General features: G+C 39.8%; 2 protein-coding genes across 9 annotated transcripts in view; both read right to left on the minus strand.

Annotated features, from left to right (window-relative positions):
• Nucleotides 1–11,387, minus strand: part of mtmr14 (myotubularin related protein 14) — a 32,277-nt gene extending 20,890 nt beyond the window's left edge. Inside the window, exons 1-7 of the mRNA XM_054783775.1 lie at nucleotides 11,088–11,387; nucleotides 10,606–10,952; nucleotides 9,035–9,183; nucleotides 5,682–5,790; nucleotides 4,356–4,431; nucleotides 3,855–3,915; nucleotides 771–893 (exon numbers count right to left, since the gene is read on the minus strand). Of these exons, the coding sequence (XP_054639750.1) occupies nucleotides 771–893; nucleotides 3,855–3,915; nucleotides 4,356–4,431; nucleotides 5,682–5,790; nucleotides 9,035–9,183; nucleotides 10,606–10,740 (653 nt within the window). The 5' untranslated portion in view covers nucleotides 10,741–10,952; nucleotides 11,088–11,387. The remainder of the gene's footprint in view (nucleotides 1–770; nucleotides 894–3,854; nucleotides 3,916–4,355; nucleotides 4,432–5,681; nucleotides 5,791–9,034; nucleotides 9,184–10,605; nucleotides 10,953–11,087) is intronic.
• Nucleotides 11,388–12,256: 869 nt separating this feature from the next.
• The window catches only part of setd5 (SET domain containing 5), a 65,954-nt gene continuing 51,384 nt past the window's right edge, over nucleotides 12,257–26,826 (minus strand). For 3 of the 8 annotated variants that reach the window (XM_054783853.1, XM_054783850.1, XM_054783855.1), the window contains exons 22-25: nucleotides 21,777–22,057; nucleotides 21,578–21,699; nucleotides 16,500–16,585; nucleotides 12,259–14,873 (exon numbers count right to left, since the gene is read on the minus strand). In XM_054783853.1, the coding sequence (XP_054639828.1) occupies nucleotides 14,343–14,873; nucleotides 16,500–16,585; nucleotides 21,578–21,699; nucleotides 21,777–22,057 (1,020 nt within the window). In that variant the 3' untranslated portion in view covers nucleotides 12,259–14,342. The other 5 variants (XM_054783851.1, XM_054783854.1, XM_054783856.1 and 2 more) reach the window with 5 other exon arrangements.

Genomic DNA, 26,826 nt, shown 5'->3' on the forward strand with positions numbered 1-26,826 from the left:
AAAGAAGGTGAGATACACTATTGAATTTAAAAGACAACAACAAGGTGGTGTCCGTGTTGATCTCGCTGCCACTTTGTCTTCAAAGAAGGTAAAAGTAACCTTATGTGTTCATTTATCCCACGAGTACCCAAGGTTTTTCCACCGAGGGCCGCGTACAGAAAAATGTAAGACTGCGGGAGCCACTTTGATGTTTTATACTAGCTATATATATATGTATATATATATATATATATATATATATATATGTATATATATATATATATATATATATATATATATATATTGCCCTGCGATTGGCTGGCGACCAGTCCAGGGTGTACCCCGCCTGTCGCCCGAAGTCAGCTGGGATAGGCTCCAGCATGCCCCCGCGACCCTAATGAGGATGAAGCGGTATAGAAAATGGATGGATGGATGGATGGATATATATATATAAGAAGTTTAATGTGTCAAAGCGTATTATTAATACGAACTTTTTCTCCTTACAATAAACTTTTTGCTCGTTTTTTGTTTTTAAAAAAAATGATTTTTTAAAAACTTTTAACATTAGTAATTAATTTTAGACTATTATCAGAATATCTGATTAATATTAGACTTGATCCCAAATTATTTGCACTTTATTCTTTAAAAAAAACAACAAAAAAACATTTGCTTTTCATGTTTTTTGTATTCACTTTTTCCAAATGAGACATGGCCAATCAGAAGTGCTTGCATTGGACTGTATGAAGTGTACACTGTACACAGTGTAGTCACTATTCCACATGCTTTCTTACTTTAGGCCAAACTTAACCTTCTTGTTCTCCACCATGAGGTCGCAGATGTAGCCAACTGACAGGTAACGCAGGAGCTTGATGTCGTGGCCACGGACCTTGTCAAAGAGCTGGGAGTCGCCGTTCCTGAAGAGAACAAAACATTTGGAATGTACGTCGTTGTGACGAGCCATGAGCACTGCAGAGCAGCTTCTATGAAGAAGACGACTACAGTGGAACATAAGACACACCAATTGTTTGGCTGGTCCTGCGTCTTACAGTCAGGTGTGGCTTATATATAAAAATATATGCAACACAGTCGTCCTTTGCTACTTCAATTTATTTATAAATTTATATCAGTCTTTCGAAATAAATTAATAAATGACAGTGTTTTATGGTTGAATACCGCCTATTATTATTCTAAAAAATATGCATATTGAAGCAAATTTTACATTTTTTTTCCCTAAATGAAGCACCTCCAAGCATAAAAATGGCTAAACAAAGTAAAACACAAATATAAGGCATTCAGAAGACCCATTCAAAGACGTGATATTTAGTATTCGACATTCTGTCAGTAATGCGTCTGTGTAGGCTCTCAGTCGTACAGGAGTTGTCCATCGAGGAAAAGGCTTCTTGAGGCGTCATCTGTACTTCTGTGAAGAAAGTGTCGGACGTTTCGCTCCTCATCCGAAGTTCGCTCACGAAGCTCTTCGGATGAGGAGCGAAACGTCCGACACTTTCTTCACAGAAGTACAGATGACGTCTCAAGAAGCCTTTTCCTTCTGTCAGTAATGTTGCTGTAGCGATGGGTGTATTGTGTAGTTGTGAGCTGCTGTTTATAGAGTGTGGGCTATAAAGGGCAGTGACGTTCTGTATGCTGGGTTAGCGTTAGCTTTTCGGAAACAAGTCGGTAGAAGAAGAGAAATAGGAAGTGTTGAACTGTTCATGCTGTGTTTTGAGCATCTGCCTGTAAGACATAGTACACTGTGTCTATTTCAGATAAAGAGGCCGACTAATTTACAGCCATCCTGTCTTGGTGTCATTTAGCCACCACTTCAATGATACAACAATAGCCACCGCAGGAAGTACGCTGTCCAAAAACCCCCAAAACAAAACAAGGAACTCTCCCAATGCCAATGTCATTATGACTACTATATTGGGCAATAGCAGTGTAAAGGTGACTGTAGGGGTGTTACTTCATGTGTAGAGGGTTATAATAATCTTGCTTTTAAGTTAAAGTGGGGTGGTGGTTGGTTCTTGGTGACACCAAGTAGCCACAATAATTAGTCCAGCTTGCTGTGATGCCATCAGGCACACAAACTGCATGATACAGACCATACCAGACGCTTTTTTGTTACAGAATACTTTCTAATACGCTTCTGCCGTGGAGACTATGTATCTGTAAGAATGTGCAACAACAGGGCATCCCAAAAAACACTTTAAATAATTGTAAACCAGGTGTTTATTAGAATTCGTTCAATTTTCAAAATGTAATAGAATTTACAAACATCATTTTATTGTTTTGTCACCGCCTGCTTTCAAACGGACATCCATTCCGGTCCAGACACTGCTGACAACGTGAAGCAATGGCATCGCACACATCACAAAACAATTCCCTTGATATTTTTGTGCATTCACGCTTTTTTTTAGAATGAATTTCTTTTCTTCAAAGTTTAGTCTGGTTGCCATCATTCATTTAAATAGGTTTAATCTGCAAAGAATAAACAAACAATTGAGTTATCAGCTCCTAAAGGGTGTATACATTCTTTTGGGATACCCTGTATAATGAAATAAACCTGTGTGGATTGAGAAATGACAGCAGTGATGTTTCATTAGGACATGAATTATGTCTATCTTGGAGATTATAGCTGCTGCGTCAGCCACTGACTAACTAAATACACATGTATGATTTTCAGTCTATATTCATTCATTTGTGAATACAAAACTGAAGTTTTGGTGAAAAATATGACCTTTTGATACGGATGCACCAAGCCGTCATGTCTTGTATTAAAAGTGTCTTCTTCCAGAATACTCTGATATTTATTACAACGATATGTGTGTTTTTCGGCTTGCAACCAACATTTTTTGTAAAATTTTGCCTTGGCTTGCGTTTGCTCGCTTGTTTAGCATCCAAAATACCGTCTGGTTGTTTACCCCACCATCTTGGGTCACGCGCCAAAGACAAAATCTCATGATAATTACATGTGGTCGTGCAATGCATTGTGGGCCGCGGGCACCATTTCAAGGGCAACAGCGTTTGTTTATAACAGATTTGCAAGAGAGTGATACACAACATGACGTAAAATACAGTACATGAACCTCACATAAGAAAAAGACGACGGACAGTACCGAGACAAGGGTGCAAGACCTCCAAATTTTACGGCTGTCATCATTTCAGAGGTATGGCTTTGTCATCTGCTGCGGCGCATACACATCTCCGGTTCCCGCGTAACAGTCCATCAACACGGTGGCACATTGAGGATGACACTAGGTGTTTCTTCCTGTCTCATTTTACATGCATAACACTCGTTTCTGGTGCCAACAACAAAACATAAACATTAAGCTTACCGTAGCATGTTCGCGGCAGGGAGTCAAACATAGCACACGCATTCTCACCGGCGAACTTCCGTGATGTCACTGCCGGCAGTGGATGTTTTTTTTTTTTTCTATTTTCTATATTAAAAACGGCAAGGTACAGGTCTCGTGGTTCTAGAACGTTTATATTTACTTTGATATATTTTTTACATTTTTGCAAATTGTGGTTGCAGCAGAATAATGTGTTTAATTTGTTAATTGACGGTTTTGGGTGTCCATGCGCAGATCTTTCTTCTGGTGGTTAACTATCTAAAAATAAATAAATACACGTGGCATGTTGTAATTTTGAAGCTTATTTTGCACTGAACAGCAAGTGATAATGATGAAGTTAACAAAAACACAAGACATGTAAACATAAACAGCCCATTTTTCATGGGAATGACATCTTTGCTCTCATAGTTTAGGCTCACAAAAGCGGTCAAGCATGTATGTCGACGTTGTACTAATCAGAAGAACAGGCTGGACCAGGCCTTTATGAGACATAAAGTGTATATTGATTAGGATTTTGTTTACCTGACTGCGCTGTCATCCTGAGGAAGCTCCTCTGACTCTGCCCATGTATCATCACTTCCTCCTACAGAATAGAAATGCAAACAAGTCATTTGATGTTGCAAGTATGTCAAGACATTATTAACAATCCATCATTTAAACAGTGGGTTTATTTGAACAGAAAGAGGCAGAATGGGAAAAAACAAAATCAATAGAAGGCGATAAATCCATTTGTGTTTGATTGAGGGAAATACGTATTTGATCCCCAAGTAAAATGTGGCTTTGTTTGAAACTTACGAAGTACGCAGGGAATGAAATACTTCTTTTCCCCGCTGTACACTATATGTGAAAAAGCACACTCACTGACAAATTTTAAAGGAACATTTTCTTCTCTGTGTTGGTTGATGTGTCAGAGAGCACATGTGACAAAGAAGCAACGCATGGAAAAAAGCTGCAAACAACTTCCCCATTGAAGTCCATATTTAGGTGTGTGTGTGTGTGTGTGTGTGTGTGTGTGTGATGTACCAGAGAATATGTAGTTATAGCCCGTGCGTCCATAGAGCTCCCCCCAGCCTGCCAGAGTGGATGAGCGACAAATGTGCTGCAGTGACGCAGAAAAGGCGGACAAGAGGGATCTTAAAACATCATCAAACTTATTGGAAAACATGCTACTAAACTCTGAAGTGTCCAACACTTCTGGAACAGTCCAAAACATGTTGAGGAAAAACACCATTAAATATCTAATACAGTAATCTCTCTTTATAGTGGTTAATTGGTTCCAGACCAGACTGTGATAATTGAATTTCCGCAAAGTAGGATTTACGAATGGAATATCGCAGTTAGAGCATAGAAAACCTGTTTACGACCTTCTAAATACAGTTTTGGACATTATTAGAGCCCTCCAGACCTGAAATAGCACCCCCACAGTCACCTTTACGCTCCTATTACCCACTATAGTAGACAGAATAAGAGAAAATAAGACATAAATAAGACTCATACTCATGTATGTTTATATGAAGATCGCTGTGATGCTAACGCTCTTGCCTCCAGCGGTCTTCATCCGCGAACGTACAACACAAGAATGGACAGGCGGCAGCGGGCAGTGATATGAACGAAGAGCAGATAACACAGAGTGACAGAGAGGGCAACTGTTTGGTGATGCAAATGTATTACTCTTATGAACGCATATTGTTTTGAGAACTCGGCTCACGGGCCAAGTGGTGGGAAAAGTCACCTTTGATGCACTACACTGCGGATTGGGATGTGAAAAATCCAAACCATCCCTTTAACCACCATAATTGGGGGATTACTGTATTATCGTATGATCATATCTCATATCACAGCATGAGTGACATGGTTTATACAAGAGCCTTCACAACAATCCTCACTAAAGGCCCAAACATACTTGGGCGGAAAGGCAGATAAAAAGCAGGCGTCCACAAGCCACGTGTGTGCAAATCCCAGAGCGTTTTAATGGGACACCGATCTGCAACTGTCCTCTGTGCAGTGACTCCCATTGTTAAAAAGCAGTGGGGCTCGGCCACAAAGTCAATCGTACTGCAAATGCTTTTCAGCGTCATGACTGCTCATGTCCTTCACCAGCGTAGCATACTCTTCCTGGTCTGTTGTGGCATTTAATGCTCGTACATACCGCCGTCTTATTCCACTGCTTTGCAAAGCCAGCAGCCAGTGGAGGCGCACAAGCATTGTGGGAAATGTTGTGTTTCACTGAAATTTCACAGGGAACTACCACATGGCAATGTGCTCCATGCGGAGTCCGCTAGTGTGTGTGTCGTGGTGATCATGTGACCATGTGCTGATAAGCTTGTGTGTGCAGGAGTACAGCAGTACCTTGCCGTTGTAGAGAATGACCGGACAGACGAACCTCCCTCTGCAGCGAGCTAGTTTACTCCGGTTCACCAAATCCTGCAGTTTACTTATCTGCACCGTGCTCTCAAACCTAGAGAGACAAAACAGTTTGACATGTGAACTTTTGTCCTTCAAAGCACGTGGAATACAAGGGTGATGAATTCTTCACACGTTGTACAATCTGTTCAAGCAAACTCTCAGAAGAAGGTGACAAAGTGCAGTACATATGCTACCAAGAGTGGAGTTTGGAGAAAAAAAAAAGTCTATATTATTCACAGTTATGAATTCAACTGAATGAGATTTGTCATTTGGTCTGAAAAGTTCATGACTGTCACTCGCTAGTGTGCACGAGCATGCACATACAAGCAGTCTCAGGGGCGCTATGTACAATGAGCAGTCATGGCTTAACAGGAAGAGGGCAGGATATAATACGTTCCAACGCTAGCGCCCCCATTGCAGTACCTAACCATGACAGACAGCGCCTTGAAGTCACAAAGACCATTAGACCAGTGGTTCCCAAACTTTGCACAGTCGCGTACCCCTTCAGACATCTGACTGGAAGTCATGTAACCCCTTCCCCTTGCACTTAAAAAACAAACCGCACAATCAAACGTCTTTGATATATTATTAAATATATTATGAAATTCTATTTTAAAAAATCCCGTGTCTTATTTTTCATCTGCACACATAGGCTACTATGTCATTTAAAACAGCGAGCTTTAGAGTTGTCTTCTGTTTGGTTAAATTTATTTATATTAGGAATGATGACTATTATTAATTATATATTACATTATGACAAGCTGTGGTGAGATGTGGTCAACTGTGAACTTTATGCTCTTTTGCTGTGCTTTGTATGCAACAACATGATAATATGATAATTATAATTAATAGAAAACAAAAAGGCACATAACATACGGGAATCAATAAGGAAATTAACTCAATGAGAGACTTACAGAACCAAATGGATATGTGAGCAAATATAGCATATAGCATGCGATCATGCACATCAGCACAGAGCTAACATGACCGAAGCTCACCTCTGTGCATTCACACCTGCTACAGCAATCTGCGTACCCCACTTTGGGAACCTAGGCATTAGCTGTTTCTTTCAAGCAGAACAAGACAATGCGAGTTGAATAATAAGAACCTCGGTTAGTGTACACCTCGGTTAGCGTGTTTTTTTTGGTTAATGTCGAATATTTAAGCCACAGTTTTCCCCCCGTTTGCGTGCATTCTCCGGTAAGTGTAAAGTATGGCGCGTGTCTTGCCGTGTTATTAATACACTGTGTGACTCTTAATATATTTTTTGCACCGGAAAACATCTGTCCTTGTTAGCATCCTATTAGCTAGCGAACCAAATGGCAACCGGAGCCTGAAGTCACGTCGACCATTTGTGATGTCATCAGCAGTTGACTCTCAAAAATGTAAACACAAAACACGTTTTTAGAGTCTTAAAGTGATAGTTTTAAATGCATAAAACAATTCTAGAGATAAACACATTCCTCTGAAACACCACTTTCCTATTTCGCTATGAGTTATTTCTTGAATGCAACAGACTTTGTTTTCTAAACAGTTTTTTCTACAGACCAGAGTTAGCTAGTTTTTTTCGTACCGGACAGTTTCGACTGCCCACTTGCAGTCTTTCTCAGAGTGGTCACATGATGTTCCTGTGGCGTATCATGTCAGCTGATTCATTCAGATGTCTTCCTGCCAGTGAAGGCAGGACAACAGCGCCATCCGACTTCTTTAGGACCACGTCCCAAGTGTGAGAGAGTGCAAAGGCCCCCTCGTCCCGCTTTAAGGTCCGAAGGGCACCTTTCCGAATCTCAGTTGCCTCTTTGATCCATCTGTGGTGTTTGTTGTCCTCTGTCCCAATGATGTTTGCTCCATTCCAATCCATAATGTGGTTTTCTATTTTGCAATGGTTCAAAATGGCAGATTTGAGTTGTTCCTGCTCTGCTTTGTGTTTGGTTGCTCGTGTGCATGCCTTCACTGTTTCCTTCTCACATTCTGTTTCTATGTTCCTTTTTTCTTGTGTTAAATTCCCTCCCTGTTTTCCCAATGTGTGTTTTATTGCAAGAGACATGCTGGCTATTTCGTGTATGACATTACATTTTTGTTCTGGCTCTATTTTATCCTTTGGCTGGACAGGTAGACTTTGGCTTACTGAGGTGAGAAACATGATTGAGTTCAAGAAATAACTCATGGCAAAACAGGACGGTTGCACTCACAAGGAAGGTGTTTATCTCGCTGCCGCATCCTGTCTTTGGCAACAGTCACGTCAAGAATCACGTCTTCAGTGAAGGTAGAAGTAAATTGGTCATTTATCCCTTTCATTCTCATTGCTATGTATTTTGAATTGTTTTCTGTATGTAAAGCTATAATTGTAAAACTAGAAAAACATGTGTTGTGTTCACTTTTTTGGCTTTCTGGAACAAATTCATTATGTTTCCATTACTTCTTATGGAAAAAATATATTCGGTTAGAGTCAGACATTCTGAAACAAATGAATGACGCTAACCAAAATTCCACTGTATAATAAAAACGAAAAAAGGTAATACAGTTTTCCGATGGCAGGAATACCTCAAGGCTCTCCTCAATGCCCCAGACACCGTTTCAGTCGACGAAGGCTATGGAACGCAAAAGCAACACCTGGACAACGTTCAGACAAAATCCAGCAGCTTTTCAGCAAAGCAGTTCAAATTCAATCAAGACAAGGCAACAATCTCAGTATTTCCCCATACAGCCCACAAATAGACTACCGTACCACAAATAGATTTGGTGCTACAAGTTTGCCCTCCCTCATAAACACATTATAACCCACCTGGTCTGCCAGAGCAGACAACAACCCAGGAGGAGGGATCAGTAACCACATCCCAAAACAAACAACTAGCGACAAATCTAGCGAAGAGACTTTTGGCGACTGCCATGAAAGCACGTATTGCTCTTCTTAACGAGCACCGGGTGCTGAAAGTTAATTGGCATTTCTAATAATTCTGCTTTGTTGTGGCAAACAAATACATTGATGAGTTTTACCAGCAATTTTGGCCATTGCTCACACGTCTGTTTTGCAGAAATGAAAGAAATCTGGGCCTGAGCGCGGTGAGCAGTCAATATGAATGACGCAAACACTACGCTCCCATCGAGCCTGCTATCTCTTCTAAACACAGGCATAAAGATCATCTGTTATCATGGTGATGTGACCTTTGCACTCTGCAGTGCATTCAGGTGTGAAGCGTGCGAGAGGAATACAAACAAACAAGAGGTAAACGATAACTGGATGACCTAGTTCCATAAATGAGCGTGATGGCATTGCACAGCTGAAATGGTGGTACCTGTCTCGTTCCACGTCTGTGCATTCGTACTCCAAGAAGACGATCTGTCGGGGGTAATGACCGCAAACTTCTCCATTGGCGTTCTGGATCACACTGTACTTGTAATCTTTGGCAAATAACTCCAGACACCGGTTTTCTACGGCCTCCATCTGAAAAGACGTTAAAGCCTGACATGACGTATTTGGCACGTTAACAAAAATGCTAATAAAACACTCAATAAATGTCAGTATGTTCTTTGTTCAATTCAAAGTAGATGTATGCTACACAAAAAAGGTGTCAAGTTAAAAGTACATTTAGGAACAGTACAACATATACAGGATGTAACACAGGGTGTCCAAAGTGCGTCTCGCTGCTGTTTATTTATTTATTTATTATTATTACAATCTAAAAATTTATATTTTACAAGTAAAAGCAAAAAATTTTACAGAAATGGAAAAATCTGTCAAATCGAAGTCATTTTACAAGAATAAAGTCAAAATATTATAAGAAACAAGTTGTAATCTAACGACAAAAGGTCATCATTTTATGATAGTAACGTAATATGATGACGAAAAATTATGTCATTTACATAAAGCTGAAATATTAAAGAAAAAATATGTTTTTTTTCCCCCAAGTCAGAGGGATGTCCCAATCCAATCGGCTGCCGATCCCGCTGTATTTTGAAGATTGGATGATATCGGCTTCCGCCACGAGATTGGGCCGATCCAGTTGACGTATAACGTTCATAACTCTGGGCCACACTCCAACATGCTAGGTGCGGTAATGCGCCTCAAAGCTGGTTGCCACTTGACTCCCGCCACCCGCAAAAAGAAGAAGACGCAACACCACCATGCATGTCCGCAGTGTACCGTGGTGAAATTTCTTTCACGTTGGACATTCGATATTCAGCTGTGTAGCTACAGCGGTAGTTCCACCTCACTGTGCCCGGACTTCTGTGTCATGGTGTGGGGAGCTCACACGGGAAGTGCTGCTCTAACCGCTGGTTGTTTATACTAGGGACCGTCAATAAATTACTATTGACTTGAAGAGAGTTTGTTTTTGTCATGTATTCTAAATCACATCACAAATTGAGCTATAACCATGTCAAATGATTAGTCCTACCCTACAAGTATTTTGCACGCCCGTTTTTTCCAATGTTATCTTTTATGGTTGTGGAAAAAGTTATATTTTGGAATAAAGTAAATATTACGGGAATAAAGTCATATTATTTTGAAAACAAAATATACAAAGATTATTTACGAAGCCGAAATATTTGGAAAATGTTAAAAAACAACACAAATGCGGGGAAAAGAGCAAAGACTAAAGTTGACACTAACAATAGATGTTTTCACTTATAGTTGATGTGCAGTTTTTTTCTTGAAATATATATATATATATAAAACATCTTAGCAAATTGCTTTATAACATTTCAAAGTGGCCCTTGCATCCTTTCAGCTTGCAGCTTTGCTTTAGGACATTGTTGTCAGAATTGAAGAAATCTGCGGGGCAGTTCAAGTGGACGTACAAGCGTCTGGTAAAGCACAAAGTTGTAATAAGAGCACAAATCCCAAATAACTACACAATAAACTCACCCGAGGAGTCACTTCCTTTGCTCGGTACTGGGCCTTGGAAAACAAGTCTATCAAATCCGCTATTTCCTCACTCTTCCTGGCCGACAGCCCAGCGTCTTTCAAGACGCCGACCGCGGAAGGGCAGGCGGCCATCATAGTGCCTCGAACCGAGCTGGTGGACTCTAACCGGACTCGACCTCCTTTAAAGACCGCAGCACCTTGTCCGCTGGGACGGGAAGACCGAGCAGGCCATCCCTTCCTGGCTGCCCTCTTGAGGGGGCCGGAGCCGAAGTGTCTTCCTGAATTCAGGGCACCGGTGGTGTTCCCCTGTCCGAACCAGCAGAGATCCAGCCAGCACGGCCAGCCGCCTGCACAACGGAGACCCCGGTTACTTCTAGATAGTAGCGACTAGCCTGTGCTGGCTATTCTACTCATTTAAATCACTCCAAATCACTTAAGACCACCACCACCCGCTAGCATATGTCAGCACACAAGTGTTTTACGTTTAGTTGGACGGTGACGCGGCAGCAGACAGCCAACACAGTGTGACTGCTCGCCGGTCAACTGGAGTCAGGAAACACCAAGGATCCTCCACGGCCTGCTCACGTCGCCTCAATGTCAAGTCCTCGTCTCATTCGTGACATACGATCGCATACGACTGGAAGCGGCATATACTACACGATAAATATGTCATAAATAACAAATGCCGACCGTGCACGGTGTATAAAATCTGCCTGTCGTGATGTGGTTGGGAAAAAGGCAGCGATGTTGCAATCTACAATCCGTTTATTTGGTAAACAGGAAGTTGGTGAAACCACGTGACCCCCGTTTCCTATTTAATTGTGCGGCGTGGCCCTAAAGTCTCGACCTATCAAAATAGGATACACAGATTATGCAAAAAGGGTTATAATTCAATTAATGAATAATACATGATACAATCATTTTGGAAAATTTCATAATTACAAATAAATGAAACTTTACATACTGTCCTGTGTATTTACATGAAAAATACTTTATATATAATTGCGGAGGGTGTCCCTAAAGTCTAAACATACAAAGTGATGTCAACGTTTATTATACATACCTACAAAAATAATTTTAAATATAATGAACATTTACATATAAAAATGTATCAAATAAATATACTGAATATAATAAAACACGTATTATTTATTCATATTAATGATGAATACAAATTCTAAATATGTATATATATTTTGTTTGTGTCCTCAGGTCTTGGCACAGGCATAAACAGATGCATATATTATACAATTATGGAAAAAATATGTAATTTTATAGTATACTTAATATATAATATATATATATATATATAATATATATTATAATAATATATATTTTATATTTTTTTACATTTAAATGGATTAAATCTTTTTATTGTTTACTTTTCATTTTAATGTGTACTATTACTCAAGCTTGTTCAGCTTTTCCCTAGTCTGGACACATGCAAAATACGCAGACATACATATCTGATATTATATTCAATAACATCTATCACAGACAGTATATATTTTTTTAAATAAATTCAATCATTTTAATATTTGTATTTCTATTTTCAATTTTATTTGGATTACAATGAGTTTTTACAATTATATATAATTGTAATTTTAAAATGATTACAATTTTTTTTATAATTACTTATTCATTATACTGCATCTCCTGACATTAGGGAAACTGTACAAAGTAGTGCAAGAACTATATGAAAATATTTGACTGGGATATTATCCAACTGAGTACAGTGGTTTGTGAATTTAAGTATTTGAAAAGAACTTATCTTTAGCAACCAAACATTCGGTCACGAAAAGGGAAAAGACGCTCAGACACAACACAATGGTCGTTTTCAAAATACAATACCATCATGATTATTTTATTATCAAAATGCATTACATCTCGTTTCTTAAATCTTTTTCTGGGGAGAGGGCAATTGAAATAGTTACTACAATGATCTGTGTAAAAATAAAACAGAATAATTGTACCAAAACAAAAAACTAAAGTAACACAGTCTGTGGTTTTGATGGGAAGTCCAGAACAAAGCCAATGATTCACGTCCATCCATCTGGCAAAAGCGCTCACACAGACCCTCAAAACAAGAATCATGCCATAAATTCAGTGTACTATATTTTCTCCATAGAAGTCTATATCACATTTCTTTCTATACAAGCACACATGTTCATACATGTTGTCCTAATGTGTCTTTGAAGTTGTAAGGTGCTGGTTCATTTTGGGTCACAACTTGTCAAAACATTCACTGAACACGAGTACCCTGGCGTGTGTTGGTGCCTCCTCCAGCTCCACGTCCTCCAAACAACCAAGCGTCTCACTGACGGAGGACAGGAAGAGTCCACCAGTTGAATTTGACATTCCACCGTAGTGGTTGGGACAAGCGTCTCTTCCAAAGTTCACTTTGGGGAGGGGGGGAATGGGTTTTCAAAGGAAACATGAAAATACAGCAAGGGAAGCGGTTCTCGCAGGAGAACGTAGCAGCATTGTATGTTTGTTTGTTTGTTTTTTTCTCCAATACATGTACTTTCTTCCAAACACTGACACAAACACCACCTCCTGGTGTCACCACGGAATGCAAAGATTGGTCAAAAACGTAGCAAAATACAAACAATTGTCTAACTATTATCATCAAATGTATTTTGGTGGAGCTAAGAAATTGGGGAATGGATGTATGTATACATGTGTGTATGTGTGTGTATATACTATACAGACATACGCACATACATATACACACGTGTGTATATACACAAATGCATACATACACTGTGTGTGTAAATATATAAATATATACACACACACAGTAGCCTGTATGTATGTGTATACAGTATACAAATAATGTACATATTGACACACACACACACACACACATTTACACACAATGTGTGCATGTGTGTATATATATACAAAATTCAATATATACTGCATATATTGTACACACACAAATACATGTGTATACATACATACACATACTAGTATGTAGATGTATACACGTGTGTGTGGAAATGAAATCCCGATGTTTCATGCTGTTGAAATGAAGAGTAGATAAAAGAGTGGTATTTGATGTCTGCATCCCATCAGTATGAAAGATGATTATTTTGATGTGAGATTTAGTTAAGATGAGTGAAGTCATGTGTGAGGAGCATAGTTGGATTTTCAATTTATTGGGGGAGAAAATGAAAAAGATTGCAGCACCATGAATCATTCGAGCTGTATGGCTCAAGTACAAGAGTAACGTCTCCAGTAAAGCAGTCCTACGATACCACCAAGCAGTGGCAAAAGTGGAAAAAGGTCCTGAAAGAGAGATGTCTTCATGTTTACGGAGTAACACGGAATGACCCCATCTGTGCACGATTCTTCTTCCCACACCGACACAACGGCAGCACACATCTTTTGCCAAATTCAAAGGGGGGAAAAAAAGGAAATAAAAACCAACTGTGTTTGCCACTTGTTTGGACTTTGGACACTTTATGGTCTATTTGTAAAATCCAGCACAAAAAAAGACAGGGGCCAATTTCAAGGTACATGTGATTGGTTTTGTTCAAATTGTTCACTGATTCTGTGATGTGTCCAACGTGTGCAGAATGTGATGATTGGCTTTGTTGTTGGGGGGAAAAAAGAACAACGAAAAACAACAAAAACAGGAGAACTCCGAAAATAAGTTCTTGTTCCTCTTAGGTTTGTACACTTCTCCGAGCTAAAGCAGCCGTCCTTGAACGCAGCTACATGTAGGTTTGCTCCTAGAAGGTTCCAGACTGGGTCCGTACTCCCGGGCCCTGTAGCGGAGAGTTCTGGAACTGAGTGAGGCTTGTTCCTCGCTGGGAGTAGTTTGTTGGTCCAGTCGTCATCAGCCTGGAACTGGCCTGCCCGGACGTTCCTGACTTGACGTTTTGCTGATTTCCTCTAGAAGCTGTGGCGCTCATGTCTGTCTTAGTCTGTCCATGAGCCCACTCTGCAGCTGTCGGAGACGCTGCCGGACCGCCACTGTTCGAACGGCCTGCTGTTAGGCTGCTGCTGTAACCGCTGCTGCCGTCTGCGTCGCTGCTCCGCTGGTGTAGCGAGTCTGCAGTCAGCTTGGTTTGGGACAAGGTTGTGGGGGTATGAGCAGGGAAGGAGGAAGGAAGGTGGTCCTGAGATGGGCCTGTGTGAGGGGCGGAGAGGCTGGGGTAGTAGTTCTGGCCGGGCGTGGGACTGTAGCGAGGTCCAAACGGAGACGTGGGAGCTTGCTGATGCAGTGAGGGACTGTCGGTCCGCAGGTGGCCGTCTGATGACTTGACACAAAAACAAACGCTCACGACGGGACAGCAAACACTACAGTGGAACCCGTTTATGTCCACGGTGCTCAGACTAGCTGACGTCCAGATAAGCAGTTATCCAGGTCATCAAATCTAAATGAAAACTAGCATTGCTTGCTTGTGACTTTGCACATAGACATCAGGAGGATGTGTGTGCGATAATAAAGGTTAACAGTCCAACAACACCTGTAGACATAAACACACCCATTTTCATGTTGACTTAAGCGTGCACTTTTTGGTAACAAGAACAACATGATGGACCACAACTCGATGAACCGTTACACACACACGGGTGTCAAAATAAACAGGTTCCACTGTATGATCATGTTGATAGGCTATATATATATATACTGTATACACACACACACAATACATACAGTGGTGTGAAAAAGTGTTTGCCCCCTTCCTGATTTTTTTTTTTTTTTTTTTTTTTTTGCATGTTTGTCACACTTAAATGTTTTAGATCAAACAAATTTAAATATTAGTCAATGACAACACAACTGAACACAAACTGCAGTTTTTAAAAGCTTTTTATTATTAAGGGAGACAAAAATCTGTGACTGCCCACCAAAACGTAATAACTGGTTGGGCCACCCTTAGCAGCAACAACTGCATTCAAGCATTTGCGCTAACTTGCAACGAGTCTCTTACAGCGCTGTGGAGGAATTTTGGTCCACTCGTCTTTGCAGAATTGTTGTAATTCGGCCACACTGGAGGGTTTTCCAGCATGAAGAGCCTTTTTAAGGTCATGCCACAGCATCTCAATAGGATTCATGTCAGGACTTTGACTAGGCCACTCCAAAGTTTTCATTTGGTTTTTCTTCAGCCATTCAGAGGAGGACTTTTATGGTGTGTTTTGGATCATTGTCCTGCTGCAGAACCCAAGTTGGTTTCAGTTTGAGGTCACCAACAGATGGCCGGACATTCTACTTCAGGATGGTTTGGTAGACAGCAGAATTCATGGTTCCATTTATCACAGCAAGTCTTCCAGGTCCTGAAGCAGCAAAACAGCCCCAGACCATCACACTACCACCACCACATTTTTACTGTTTGTTGATGTTCTTTTTCTGAAATGTGGTGTTACTTTTACGCCAGGTATAATGGGACACACACCTTACAAAAAGTTCAACTTTTGTCTCATCAGACTACAATTTCTTTCTTTCTTGTTTGTTCCTGAATTTCTTGAGATCTCTGCATGGTGTCTAGCTTTTGAGAGTCTTTTGGTCTACTTCACTTTGTCAGGCAGGTCTAATAAATTAATTTCTTGATTGAGAAGAGGTGTGGCAGTAATCAGGTCTTGATGTGGCTAGAGAAATTGAACTTACCGTAGTTGTGATAAACCACAGTTATGTTTTAATTGCTGGGCAATCACTTTTTCCACACAGGGCCATGTACGTTTTGACTGTTTCAGTGAAAAACTGCATTTTGTGTTCAGCTGTGCTGCCATTGACTAATACTTAAATTTGGTTATGATCTGAAACATCTGAACAAGTGTGACAAACATGCAAAAAGAATAATAAGTCGGGAAGCGGGCCAACACTTTTTCACACCACTGTATATATAAATATTCATGTAGCAGATATAGAGGATATGAGTACATACCTGATGTGAGTACATAGATGGACTGTATCTATGTGGAGGAGTCTTCATGGGGGAAGCAATGTTCACTGACTGCAACTGATCTGCATCTACATGCAGAGAGCAAAGAAACGTTTATTTTGTCATGTCAAATGTGTCAAAGGCCTGTGTCAAATTTTCCCTGACTAAAAGTCACACTCTTTTTCATAGTTTGGCTGCTCTTGCAACTTAAGTCAGGTGCGACTTATAATCAAAAAATATATATCTTATCGATCATGTTTATAAATGTGAATACATACTGGCTGACATGAACCAAGGAGTGGACATTACCATTAACAACGGTGAGAGGGCAGTCGCTCAGGACCAAACTGTAAGTTGCATCAGTAAAGAAAATGTATCATGAAGAGTAAAAAAAAAAAACCCATAAAAGTCGCATTGGACAATAAGTTGCATTTATGTAGAAATGTCTTTCACAAAATTTACGACAAAGAACAGACATTTCATGTGGAAAGGCAAGTTATTCAATTGCACAACAGCACACACAACAGGTACTTTTTGGGAGGAATTTTGCCCATTATCCACAATCCTTATGTGAGAAATGAACACACTTTTCTGTGGTACAGCAACATTGTTATTATTATTGTTATTAACATTTTACGCCGAAGGACTACGTTACTGGTGTAGTGACACCTCCCCACACGACACCTGTTAGCTCTAGCCGGCTAGCGACTAGCTTCACCACACACACTCTCACAATGCTTCAGGCCACTACCAAAAGGTAACGCTACATATTGTAGCTGCCGCCATTGCTACTCGGTGTAGCGTTCTTTTCTATGTTGTGTGAAATTAATGCGCCCAGGAAGGAAGTTCCGGTAACGCTTAAAATGACCAAAATACGGCAAAATAGTTATCATGAATGTGCCTGGTTACGACATGGTTACAGCATGGATAAAAAACCATGAAACCTTGTTGGTGGTTTTTGGAGGTGTTTTAATAGCGGGCTTTCTAGGCAGAATACGTGTGTCCCATTACGTGCATTAATTACCTGCCTCTTTTTAGCTTTTATATCTTTAGAGGGCACAGAAAAGAGAAAGACGTGTGTTCATGTCTCACATAAGGATTGTGGATGATGGGCAAAATAAAAAAAAGGGGGGAGTTTTCCTTTAACACTTATTCACCTACACCAGGTAGGTCACCTACACCACGCCACACTGAAAAATCGAAGGATGCGGGGCCACTTAAATTTTTTTTTTTTTTTTTACACCAACCCATGTAGACATGCAAAGATATATTTGTGTTTTCGGCAACAAAAAGACAAATTACTATTAGTATGAACCTTTTCTCCTTACATTACATCAGTGGTTCCCAAACCTTTTTTTTTTTTTTTTTTTTTACAGTCGCATACCCCTTCAGACATTTGACTTGAAGCCATGTACCCCCTACAGCTGCACTTAAAAACAAACCATTTTTACATTTCATTAAATTCAAATATTAAACATGATTAATTGTTTTTTGGTAATTAATTTTATAGTAAGTCATTCTGGTTTAAAAATGCGTATTGAACATGGTCAAAAATTGTGATAATAATTGTATAATCATTTTATTTCCGCCAGATGTTGGGATCCTTCCCTTTGAATGGGTTGAACTTAAGCTTCACTTTTGTCCACTTGCAATTGCTACAATTTAAATCTGCATATTAATTTGATACAAATTGAAAGGGAAAGTTGAACAAGCATTATAAAGCAGTATCCAAAGTACAAAAATACATACAAGCAGCAATAATGCCTCACTTTTAGGGGAATCTCCACTTAATCATCCTGACACGCACATAGGTACATTTTTTTTCACAGTGCGCATACTGGAACACCAATACAAGTTAAACCTTCAAGATTAAACACTGTTAGAACCCAACATAATCATCAAACTTACCGATTCATATAACACACACAGAGCAATGAAGAACGTCCTGCCGTGTCTCCTTCCTTCCTTCTACTCAGGTACGCTCGTAATTGTTAGAGTTAGGCGCTAATTGTTTTTCATTTTTATTCACAATGACAATTGGTGTACCCCACTTGGGAACTTGGGATTACACTTTTCTGCCAGTATTTAATATTTTTACAAATACACCAGCTAGGGCTGTCAAAGTTAACAAGTTAATCACGAGTTAATGGAATGTCCCTTTAAGGCCACGATTTTTTTCGACGTGCTATTAACGTGCGCACGTCCTTTATGACACCGTAGTTTGAGAAAACACAGGGGTGTTGCAGTTAACGCTGAGTCACAAGTGAGAACAAACATTAAGCAGAAATGAACCAAGAAAAGTGTTTTTTTTTTTTTTTTTTAAAGGTAAGTTTAGCTTCAAAGCCCTGGCAGATGGCTCTCTCGACACCACCAAAGCTATTTTTTTTTAATCTACTGTTGTGTCACCGGAGTACACTGAATCACATATGCCACACAAAGCAGAAGTGAGCGGGCACACACACACACACACACACACACAGCATGAGATGGTAGTATAGGCTCGTGAGGGAGTGTATTCGTGTTATTAGTTGTTGGCAATTTATCGGGGTTTGTGCTTTAACTGCAAATAGGACAGAATAAAAGTTGCATGTTACAAGACCCGTAGTGTCATACTTCCATGCTCCTGAAGTTACCAGACCAAGAAGTGTGTGTATGTGTCTACGTAAAGAGTGTTTGGAAGTCAGATATAAGGTATAGCCTGACTGTACGACAGTATATGGGTTCTGTAAACTACTAACTGTTCTTGAGCACTTTATTTTTGTAAGTTGCTAATATTTATTTTTCCAACACCCGGTTTTAATTTCACTTCATTGATGGGTGTTTTTGTAAACCATTATTTGTAATGTTAGTCACAATTATGACATTATTTGCTTGAAGAGGATGATATTTGAGTGATGGACCTTACCAACATCTACTTGTTGTACATTGTGTTTGTTTTTTTTATACAGTACATTGACGTCCATTTCGTGATGAGCTCTTGAAAAAAAAAAGCAATGTTTAATAAAACATTATCCAGTCTCATTTTGATAGGTGTATTCAAAACTTTAAAATGATCTTTCAAAGGTACATTTATTATAAATGAAAACGTCTATCTGCGATTAATTGTGATTAATTATCAATCAACAATGGACAAAATGCGATTAAATATTTTATTATTCGACTGACAGCCCTAATTATTAGTATGAACTTTTTCTCCTTACATGACACTTTCTTGCTTTTTTAAAAATATGTTTAGAAATATTTCAAATTCTTCTTGTACATTTTTTTCTTGTAATATGACTTTAGCCTCATAATATTTTTCTTTATCATATTGTAACTTTTTCCCAATGTCATTTTCCCAAAAATTTGTATTTTTTATTATTGTTTGATTTGTTTCTCATGCTATGACTTAAAAAAATACATATTTTAGTCTTCAGTATTTTAACTATATGCAATTTTTTCTCTTAATATTATGACTTTATTCTTTTAATATTTTGTCTTTATACTTGTGTTGTTTTTTTTTTTTTTTTTTTTGCATTTTCTTCTTGCGGGTGGCAGGAGTCGAGTGGCAACCAGCTTGGAGGCGCATCGCTGCACCTGCCATGTTGGAGCGTGACCCAGAGTTACGAACATTATGTGGCAACCAAACCAACTCAATCTCATGGCGGAAGCAGATTCTCTCCAACCTTCAAAATACAGCGGATCGGCATTGGACATCCCTAATGACCACTGTAACACATGTAGATCTACTTTGAAATTAATGAGTACTTTTACAGAAAGTGTAGCGTACTTGTTTTGAAAATTTGACGCGTTTTTTGTTGTTTCGTTGGCAGAGAAGACAAAGGAATCTGTCCATGTGGAATTAAAAACAATTTTCTTGTGAGATGTTTTCTTTTGGGGGCGGATATATTGATGGTTAGTTTACCGCTGTCACGTCTCAACCAACGCAGGCAGGCAAACACTGGCTACCCCACAATCCTCATGCTCATCCAACCACCAGTCAGAACTACGGTCTTACAGTCGGATATTTTTTAACTCATTTCAAAAATGCACATTTTGCCCACTCAGGTATTAAAAAAATATTTGAACATTGCGAAGGGAACCACAACAAAGAGGCTGAAAGCTGGATGTAGCTCCCGAGCCGTGGGTTGCCGACCCGTTAGCTGCTTGAGGTTTGGGTTGGGGTTACATGTTACAAGTTTAGGGGTTAGGACAGGGATGACTAACTGACGGACTGCAGTCTTCGAGTCTGGACCCAGACGACATCCAATACGGACCTGGACTTAAAGCCAGTAAATTATTGAAGTATTTAAAGCAGGGGTCTCAAACTCAATTTCACTGGGGACCAGTGGAGGTAGAGTCTGGGTGAGGCTGGGCCGCATCAAGTATTGGGAGTAGGGCTGGGAATCTCAGGGTACCTCACGATACGATACGATACGATACACAATACATCCATGTTAGTAAGTTAGTGTTGGTGTTTACTTGCCCCTGTAAGTGTGGAAGTAACACTGAGCTTGCCCGGATGTTGCGGGCTGCGGTTACACCACTCCTTGATGTCCAGTCGCGAGCCGTAAGATTCGATTTGGTGGGCCGCAAAGGCCCACGGGTCGTGAGTTTCAGACCCCCAATTTTAAGTTTTGACCGGGTGCTTCTTTTTTGACTGGTGCATCATTTTTTTTTTTTTTTTTTTAAGACTTTACAGTACTGGTTGATGAGTTCAGGAAATATCCACTGACCAATTGCATGCAAGTTAAGCCAGCCCACGGGATGTTACTCAGCCAATGAATTCTGTGCATTGGTGCTAAACATTGTGACTCTAAATCCAACCAAAACAGATGAAAGAGGAGAGAAGCAAAGCAAGTGACACGGAAGAATGTGTGAGACATGCAGGAAAAGAAGACACAAACGAGTGATAGATACAGCTCATGAGGACAGCGAGACGAGTCGGCGGTGCCGGGCTGGACTTTAGCTTGTGAGAATTTTCTGTATCTGTATGTGAATTTTAGTTGAATACCCCTAGGTTAGGGGTAGCTGAAAAATGCTAGTTTGTGGTATGGGGAGTATGAAAGTGTGAGATCTTTATTGATGTCAACTGTGCCTACCAGATTCTTTCTCGGTAGAACTATCGCTCCTCTTGTACATTCGCTCCATCTTGATGCTCCTGAGCACTCGCTCCAATGCTCCCTGACCTTCCCGTAGACGTTCAACAGTGGTGGGAACCATCCTTATGGGTTGGGGGGAGTCCATCAGTGTTCACGTTCATCAGAATTTCACCAAAATACTGTAAAGCATGACTCTCACCACTGATTGTTGCTCTCCTCGAGTCTGGTCTGCACAGACGAGCCATGGTGGTGTGGAGGACTGACCTCCTCTATCTGAGGAATAGAACTGCCATGTCCTGATGAAGATGTGGAGTTGTGCGGGGAGGTGAGGGTCTGCATCAGGTAATGGGGATGGTGGGTGTCCTGGCTGTAGTGAGGACCAGGCTGAGTGGGGGTGCTGCCCAAGGATGAATTACAGCTGGACAGCTCAGGGTCGCGGTTGCACACCTGCTTCCTCTTACGGTACTCCAACAATGACACCTGAAGTAGCAGAAAGAGCAACGCTATGTCAAAACTGACGCTCAACAGAAAAGCCATTCAACGTCATGAAGAAATGAAGTACAGCGTGGAGGAAGATCACATGCACCACACCGAGGGACTCACCTGGAAAAAGTACCATCAACTATTCTGTCAATCCAACATGTTGAAATTCCATGAATATCATCAGAATGTGGAGGAAAACACAACTTAAACATAATGCAGAGCAGACCACTACATTCTGTATGTACTGCATATGAACCCATAAGAAGCCACAAACATTTTAAGTCAAATGATGGCCATGTACCACATACAAGACATTTGCGATATTTATGTCTAAAATACTACTGATTCATGTCAGAAATACTACATATACATGAAACCCTCACCACTTTGCGCTTCAAATTTCGCCGCTTGACTCTATGTGACTATGTGGCATTCTGCGCTGGTCACTAGGTGTCAGTAATGTTACATTGATGAAACAAAATCCACAGCAGAAAGTACCGTTCAGAACACGAAGTAAAATAAATAAATAAATAAATAAATATATAAATAAATAAATAAATAAAAAGAACAAGGAATTCTCCATATGCTAACGTGTGAGTCTATATTATGTCTTATTTTTTTTTTGTCTATTACATTGGACAACCGGAGTGTAAACAGGACTATAGGGGTGTTATTTCATGTCTAGAAGGCTCTAATAATGTTAAAAACAGTATTTAGAAAGTTGTAAACAGGTTTTCTATGCTCTAACTATGAAACTATTAAATTTTAAAGTAAGGAATCCAACTTTGTGGAATTTCAATTTCATTTTTTTTTATTTGCTAAAACCCCTAAAAAAGTCATACCCAAAGTAAACGTAAAGCTGTCACTTGAACTATTTGGAGTCAAGACATGATTTTGGGCTATTTTGGAAGCTTACAAACTGAATTATTATACCCCACAGACAGAATCGGTCTAAGTACTACTGACATTGAAGAAGAGGACATATACATATACATATACATACAGTGGTATGAAAAAGTATCTGAACCTTTTGGAATTTCAGTCGTCAAATCAAATGTGATCTGATCTTTGTCAAAATCACACAGATGAAAAAACTGTCTGCTTTAACTAAAACCACCCAAACATTTATAGGTTTTCATATTTTAATGAGGATAGCATGCAAACAATGACAGAAGGGGGAGGAATAAGTAACTGAACCATCACATTTAATATTTTGTGCCCCCCGCTTTGGCAGCAATAACTTCAACCAGATGCTTCCGGTAGCTGCAGATCAGTCTGGCACATCGATCAGGACTAATCGATCAGGATGTTGGTGAGATGTTCCATTTTTCCTCCACACATGACGTTGTGTGTTCCTCCCAAACAATTCAACTTTGGTTTCCTCAGTCCACAAAATATTTTGCCAAAACTTCTGTGGAGTGTCCAAGTGCCTTTTTGTGAACATTAAACGAGCAACAATGTTTTTTTAGACAGCAGTGGCTTCCTCCGTGGAGTCCTCCCATGAACACCATTATTGGCCATTGTTTTACATATAGTTGATGTGTGCACAGAGATATTGGACTGTGCCAGTGATTTCTGTAAGTCTCTAGCAGACACTCTAGGGTTCTTTTTTACCTCTGAGTATTCTGCGCTGAACTCGTGGCATCATCTTTGGTGGACGGCCACTCCTTGGGAGAGAAGCAACGGTGCCAAACTCTCTCCATTTGTAGACAACTTCTCTGACTGTCGATTGATGAACATCCAGACTTTCAGAGATGGTTTTGTATCCTTTCCCAGCTTTATACAAATCAACAATTCTTGATCGCAGGTCTTCAGACAACTCTTTTGAGCAAGCCATGGTGCACATCAGACAATGCTTCTTATCAAGACAATTCTTACCAGTGTGTGTTTTATAGTGGGCAGGGCAGCTTTAAACCACTCATCAGTGATAGGGCACACACCTGACTTGAATTGTTTGGTAAATCAACTCTATGGTTTCAATTGCTCTTTAAGTCTCCTTAGGCAGAGGGTTCAGTTACTTATTCCTCCCCCTTCTGTCATTGTTTGCATGCTATCCTCATTAAAATATGAAAACCTATAGATGTTTGGGTGGTTTTAGTTAAAGCAGACACTGTTTTTTCATCTGTGTGATTTTGACAAAGATCAGATCACATTTGATGGGGATTTTATGCAGAAATGTGAGAAATTCCAAAAGGTTCCGATACTTTTTCATACCACTGTATATATACATATACGTACATATACATTCAGATCATCAAACAAATTTAAATATACTAGGTCCCCAACTTACGAACATCCGACTTGCGAACATTCGGAGATACGAACGCAAGCTGACTGGTCTATATTTTCATGTATTTTGCCTTGTCGTAGCTCCATATTTATACTGCTACATGCTTGACCAGTAGAGGGCACTGTGACACTGCTAATGGGAACAACAGGTAGAGGAAGACGGTGGGAGAGAGAGTGTAAAGGAGAAATGGAAAGCTAAATTGTAGCTGTATAATACAACCCGGACCCACATACAACCCACAGAACACTAACTCTTTTAGAAGAGTCTAACGACGACGACCATTTGTGCTTTTTTCAATTACTCCTCCTCCTCCACCACTACCAGCAACGACCACTCCTCTTCAAAGGTAAGTAACATTTATCATTACATATTATTCTATCATTTTTTTATTGTTTTTTTTCATTAATTATCCTCGTTTAATATTACTACTATACTACACTATATATACATATATACATATACATAAACATACATACACATGTATATACATATACATGTATACATATACATATATATATATATTTTTTTTTTATGTGCCTTTAAAATAACTAATTTGGTGGAATGGACTGGAAAACACAATTGGGTGATAGCTTGAGTCCTTACCTAATATCATTGCCAATTTCATAATGATACTACAAAAATTTAGTATTTTACATAGGTTGTTCTAAAGTGCAGACTCTTGGTGTCTTTTCTCCCAGGGAACGGCATAAACAGTCTTCTTTTGGATTGGGCAAGGTGTCAGTCAAATGTTCACAGCTCAGAGTTTATAAAGTGACTACGGTAATCCTTCATGCTAACTGAATGTGGAGTCCAAAACATGAAAAATATGCGCATCTGATGAAAATGATGGAAGTGTGCAATAGCGATTAGTCTTGTTACCTTGCCTTGATATGCTAATCAGGGGTGTTGTAAAACACTAGCTTAATCGTGCAAATAGTTGGACTGTGGATGAGCTCTTGGAACGCCATGGGGTTAAGGCTAAAAGCCAGATAGCCATATTTTCTATGAATTAATTGAAGAAATACAGTAACTGTTGAATTGTCAGCTTTATACACCGGATGCCCTGCCGTCTATCCTGGGATAGTCCCATGACAACCACTCCAAAATGTTTCCAATACGTCACTCAGGGACTTGAGTTAAGTTGTATAGGACCCATATGATCACGTTGAAAGAGTTATGGCTTCTTATGGGGTAAAAATGTGATAGTATAGCAGGCAAACATGAACGCATCACACCATGATGCAACTACACTAAAAACACAACATCCACGAAAGGTTCAAGCACGGAAAAAGCATACAAACAAAACACCTGTTAATGGAAAATGAGAGCAGTCATCCCCTCTTCATGGTAAGACACAGAAAGAGTGGACATACAGCAGAGGAACAGGGATGATGAGCACACATCTGCTGACATGGACAGCCTCGCTCACCTGGATTCTCACACTAGCGTAACAACCCTCATGACAGGACATGCACAAGAAGAAAAACTACAACTGAATGGGAATTACGATTGTTTTTTAAACACTAAATATGTCTAGTTTGGAGTGTAGTTGCTGTGCCAGCCACTAACTACCTAAATACACATGTATGACTTTCAGTCTATTTTCATTCATTTGTGAACACAAAAGCGAAGTTGTGGTGTAAAATCCAGCTGTTTGTGGGTAATGTTTTATTGCATACATGTACTAAATGTGACTTATTTCAGCTTCCCTGTTGGTGTAACCATTAGCCCTTCCATCTTCTTCTCTTGTGAATTTAATGTTAAGAGCAGCACCATGACACTCCAAAAAAAAAAAAAAATAATAATGCTGGCTCTGATGATTGCTCCATTATAAATGCCACTAATATGTTTTTTTTTTGTCTTTGACACATTTTTTATGCTCCAGAGCAACTTATAGTGTGGAAAATACGGTAAGTAGAACTTATTTTGATGTGTGACAACTTTACAAAAGTGCAGAAGACGACAGGGTGACAGTAAATTGTTTGGGATGTTCAGGAACAACCCAGAAACCACCACGACTCACGTAGGTCATGGAGTGTCAACTGCTGGAACACCAGTGTCACTGTCCACAGTGAAGACATGTTTACATCACCATGGACTGAGAGAGTGCTGACCAAAAAAGAAGCCCCTACACTGAAATAAACACCACCCAAGTTCCACTGAAATTTGGATCTGTCCACATGGACAAACCAAATGTCTTCTGGGCAAAAGCTTAATGTTCAGATGAGACAAAGATTAAGTTATTTGTCCACTATGGCATAAGTATGTTTGTGTTCCAAGAGAACAATTATTCAAACACACAAACCTGGATTTGGAATGGAAACTTGTGGAATGGTCTTCCCAAAAGGTCCAACCTGAACATTTGTGCTCTATGCTTAAAAGTTGGGACCGTGGCAGGAAACCATCCATCCAGTCATCCATCATCTTCTTCTGCTTATCCAAGGTTTGGTCACCCAGACTTCGCTCTTCCCGGCGG

Source organism: Dunckerocampus dactyliophorus, chromosome 8 (assembly GCF_027744805.1).
Source record: "Dunckerocampus dactyliophorus isolate RoL2022-P2 chromosome 8, RoL_Ddac_1.1, whole genome shotgun sequence".
Classification (NCBI taxonomy): domain Eukaryota; kingdom Metazoa; phylum Chordata; class Actinopteri; order Syngnathiformes; family Syngnathidae; genus Dunckerocampus; species Dunckerocampus dactyliophorus.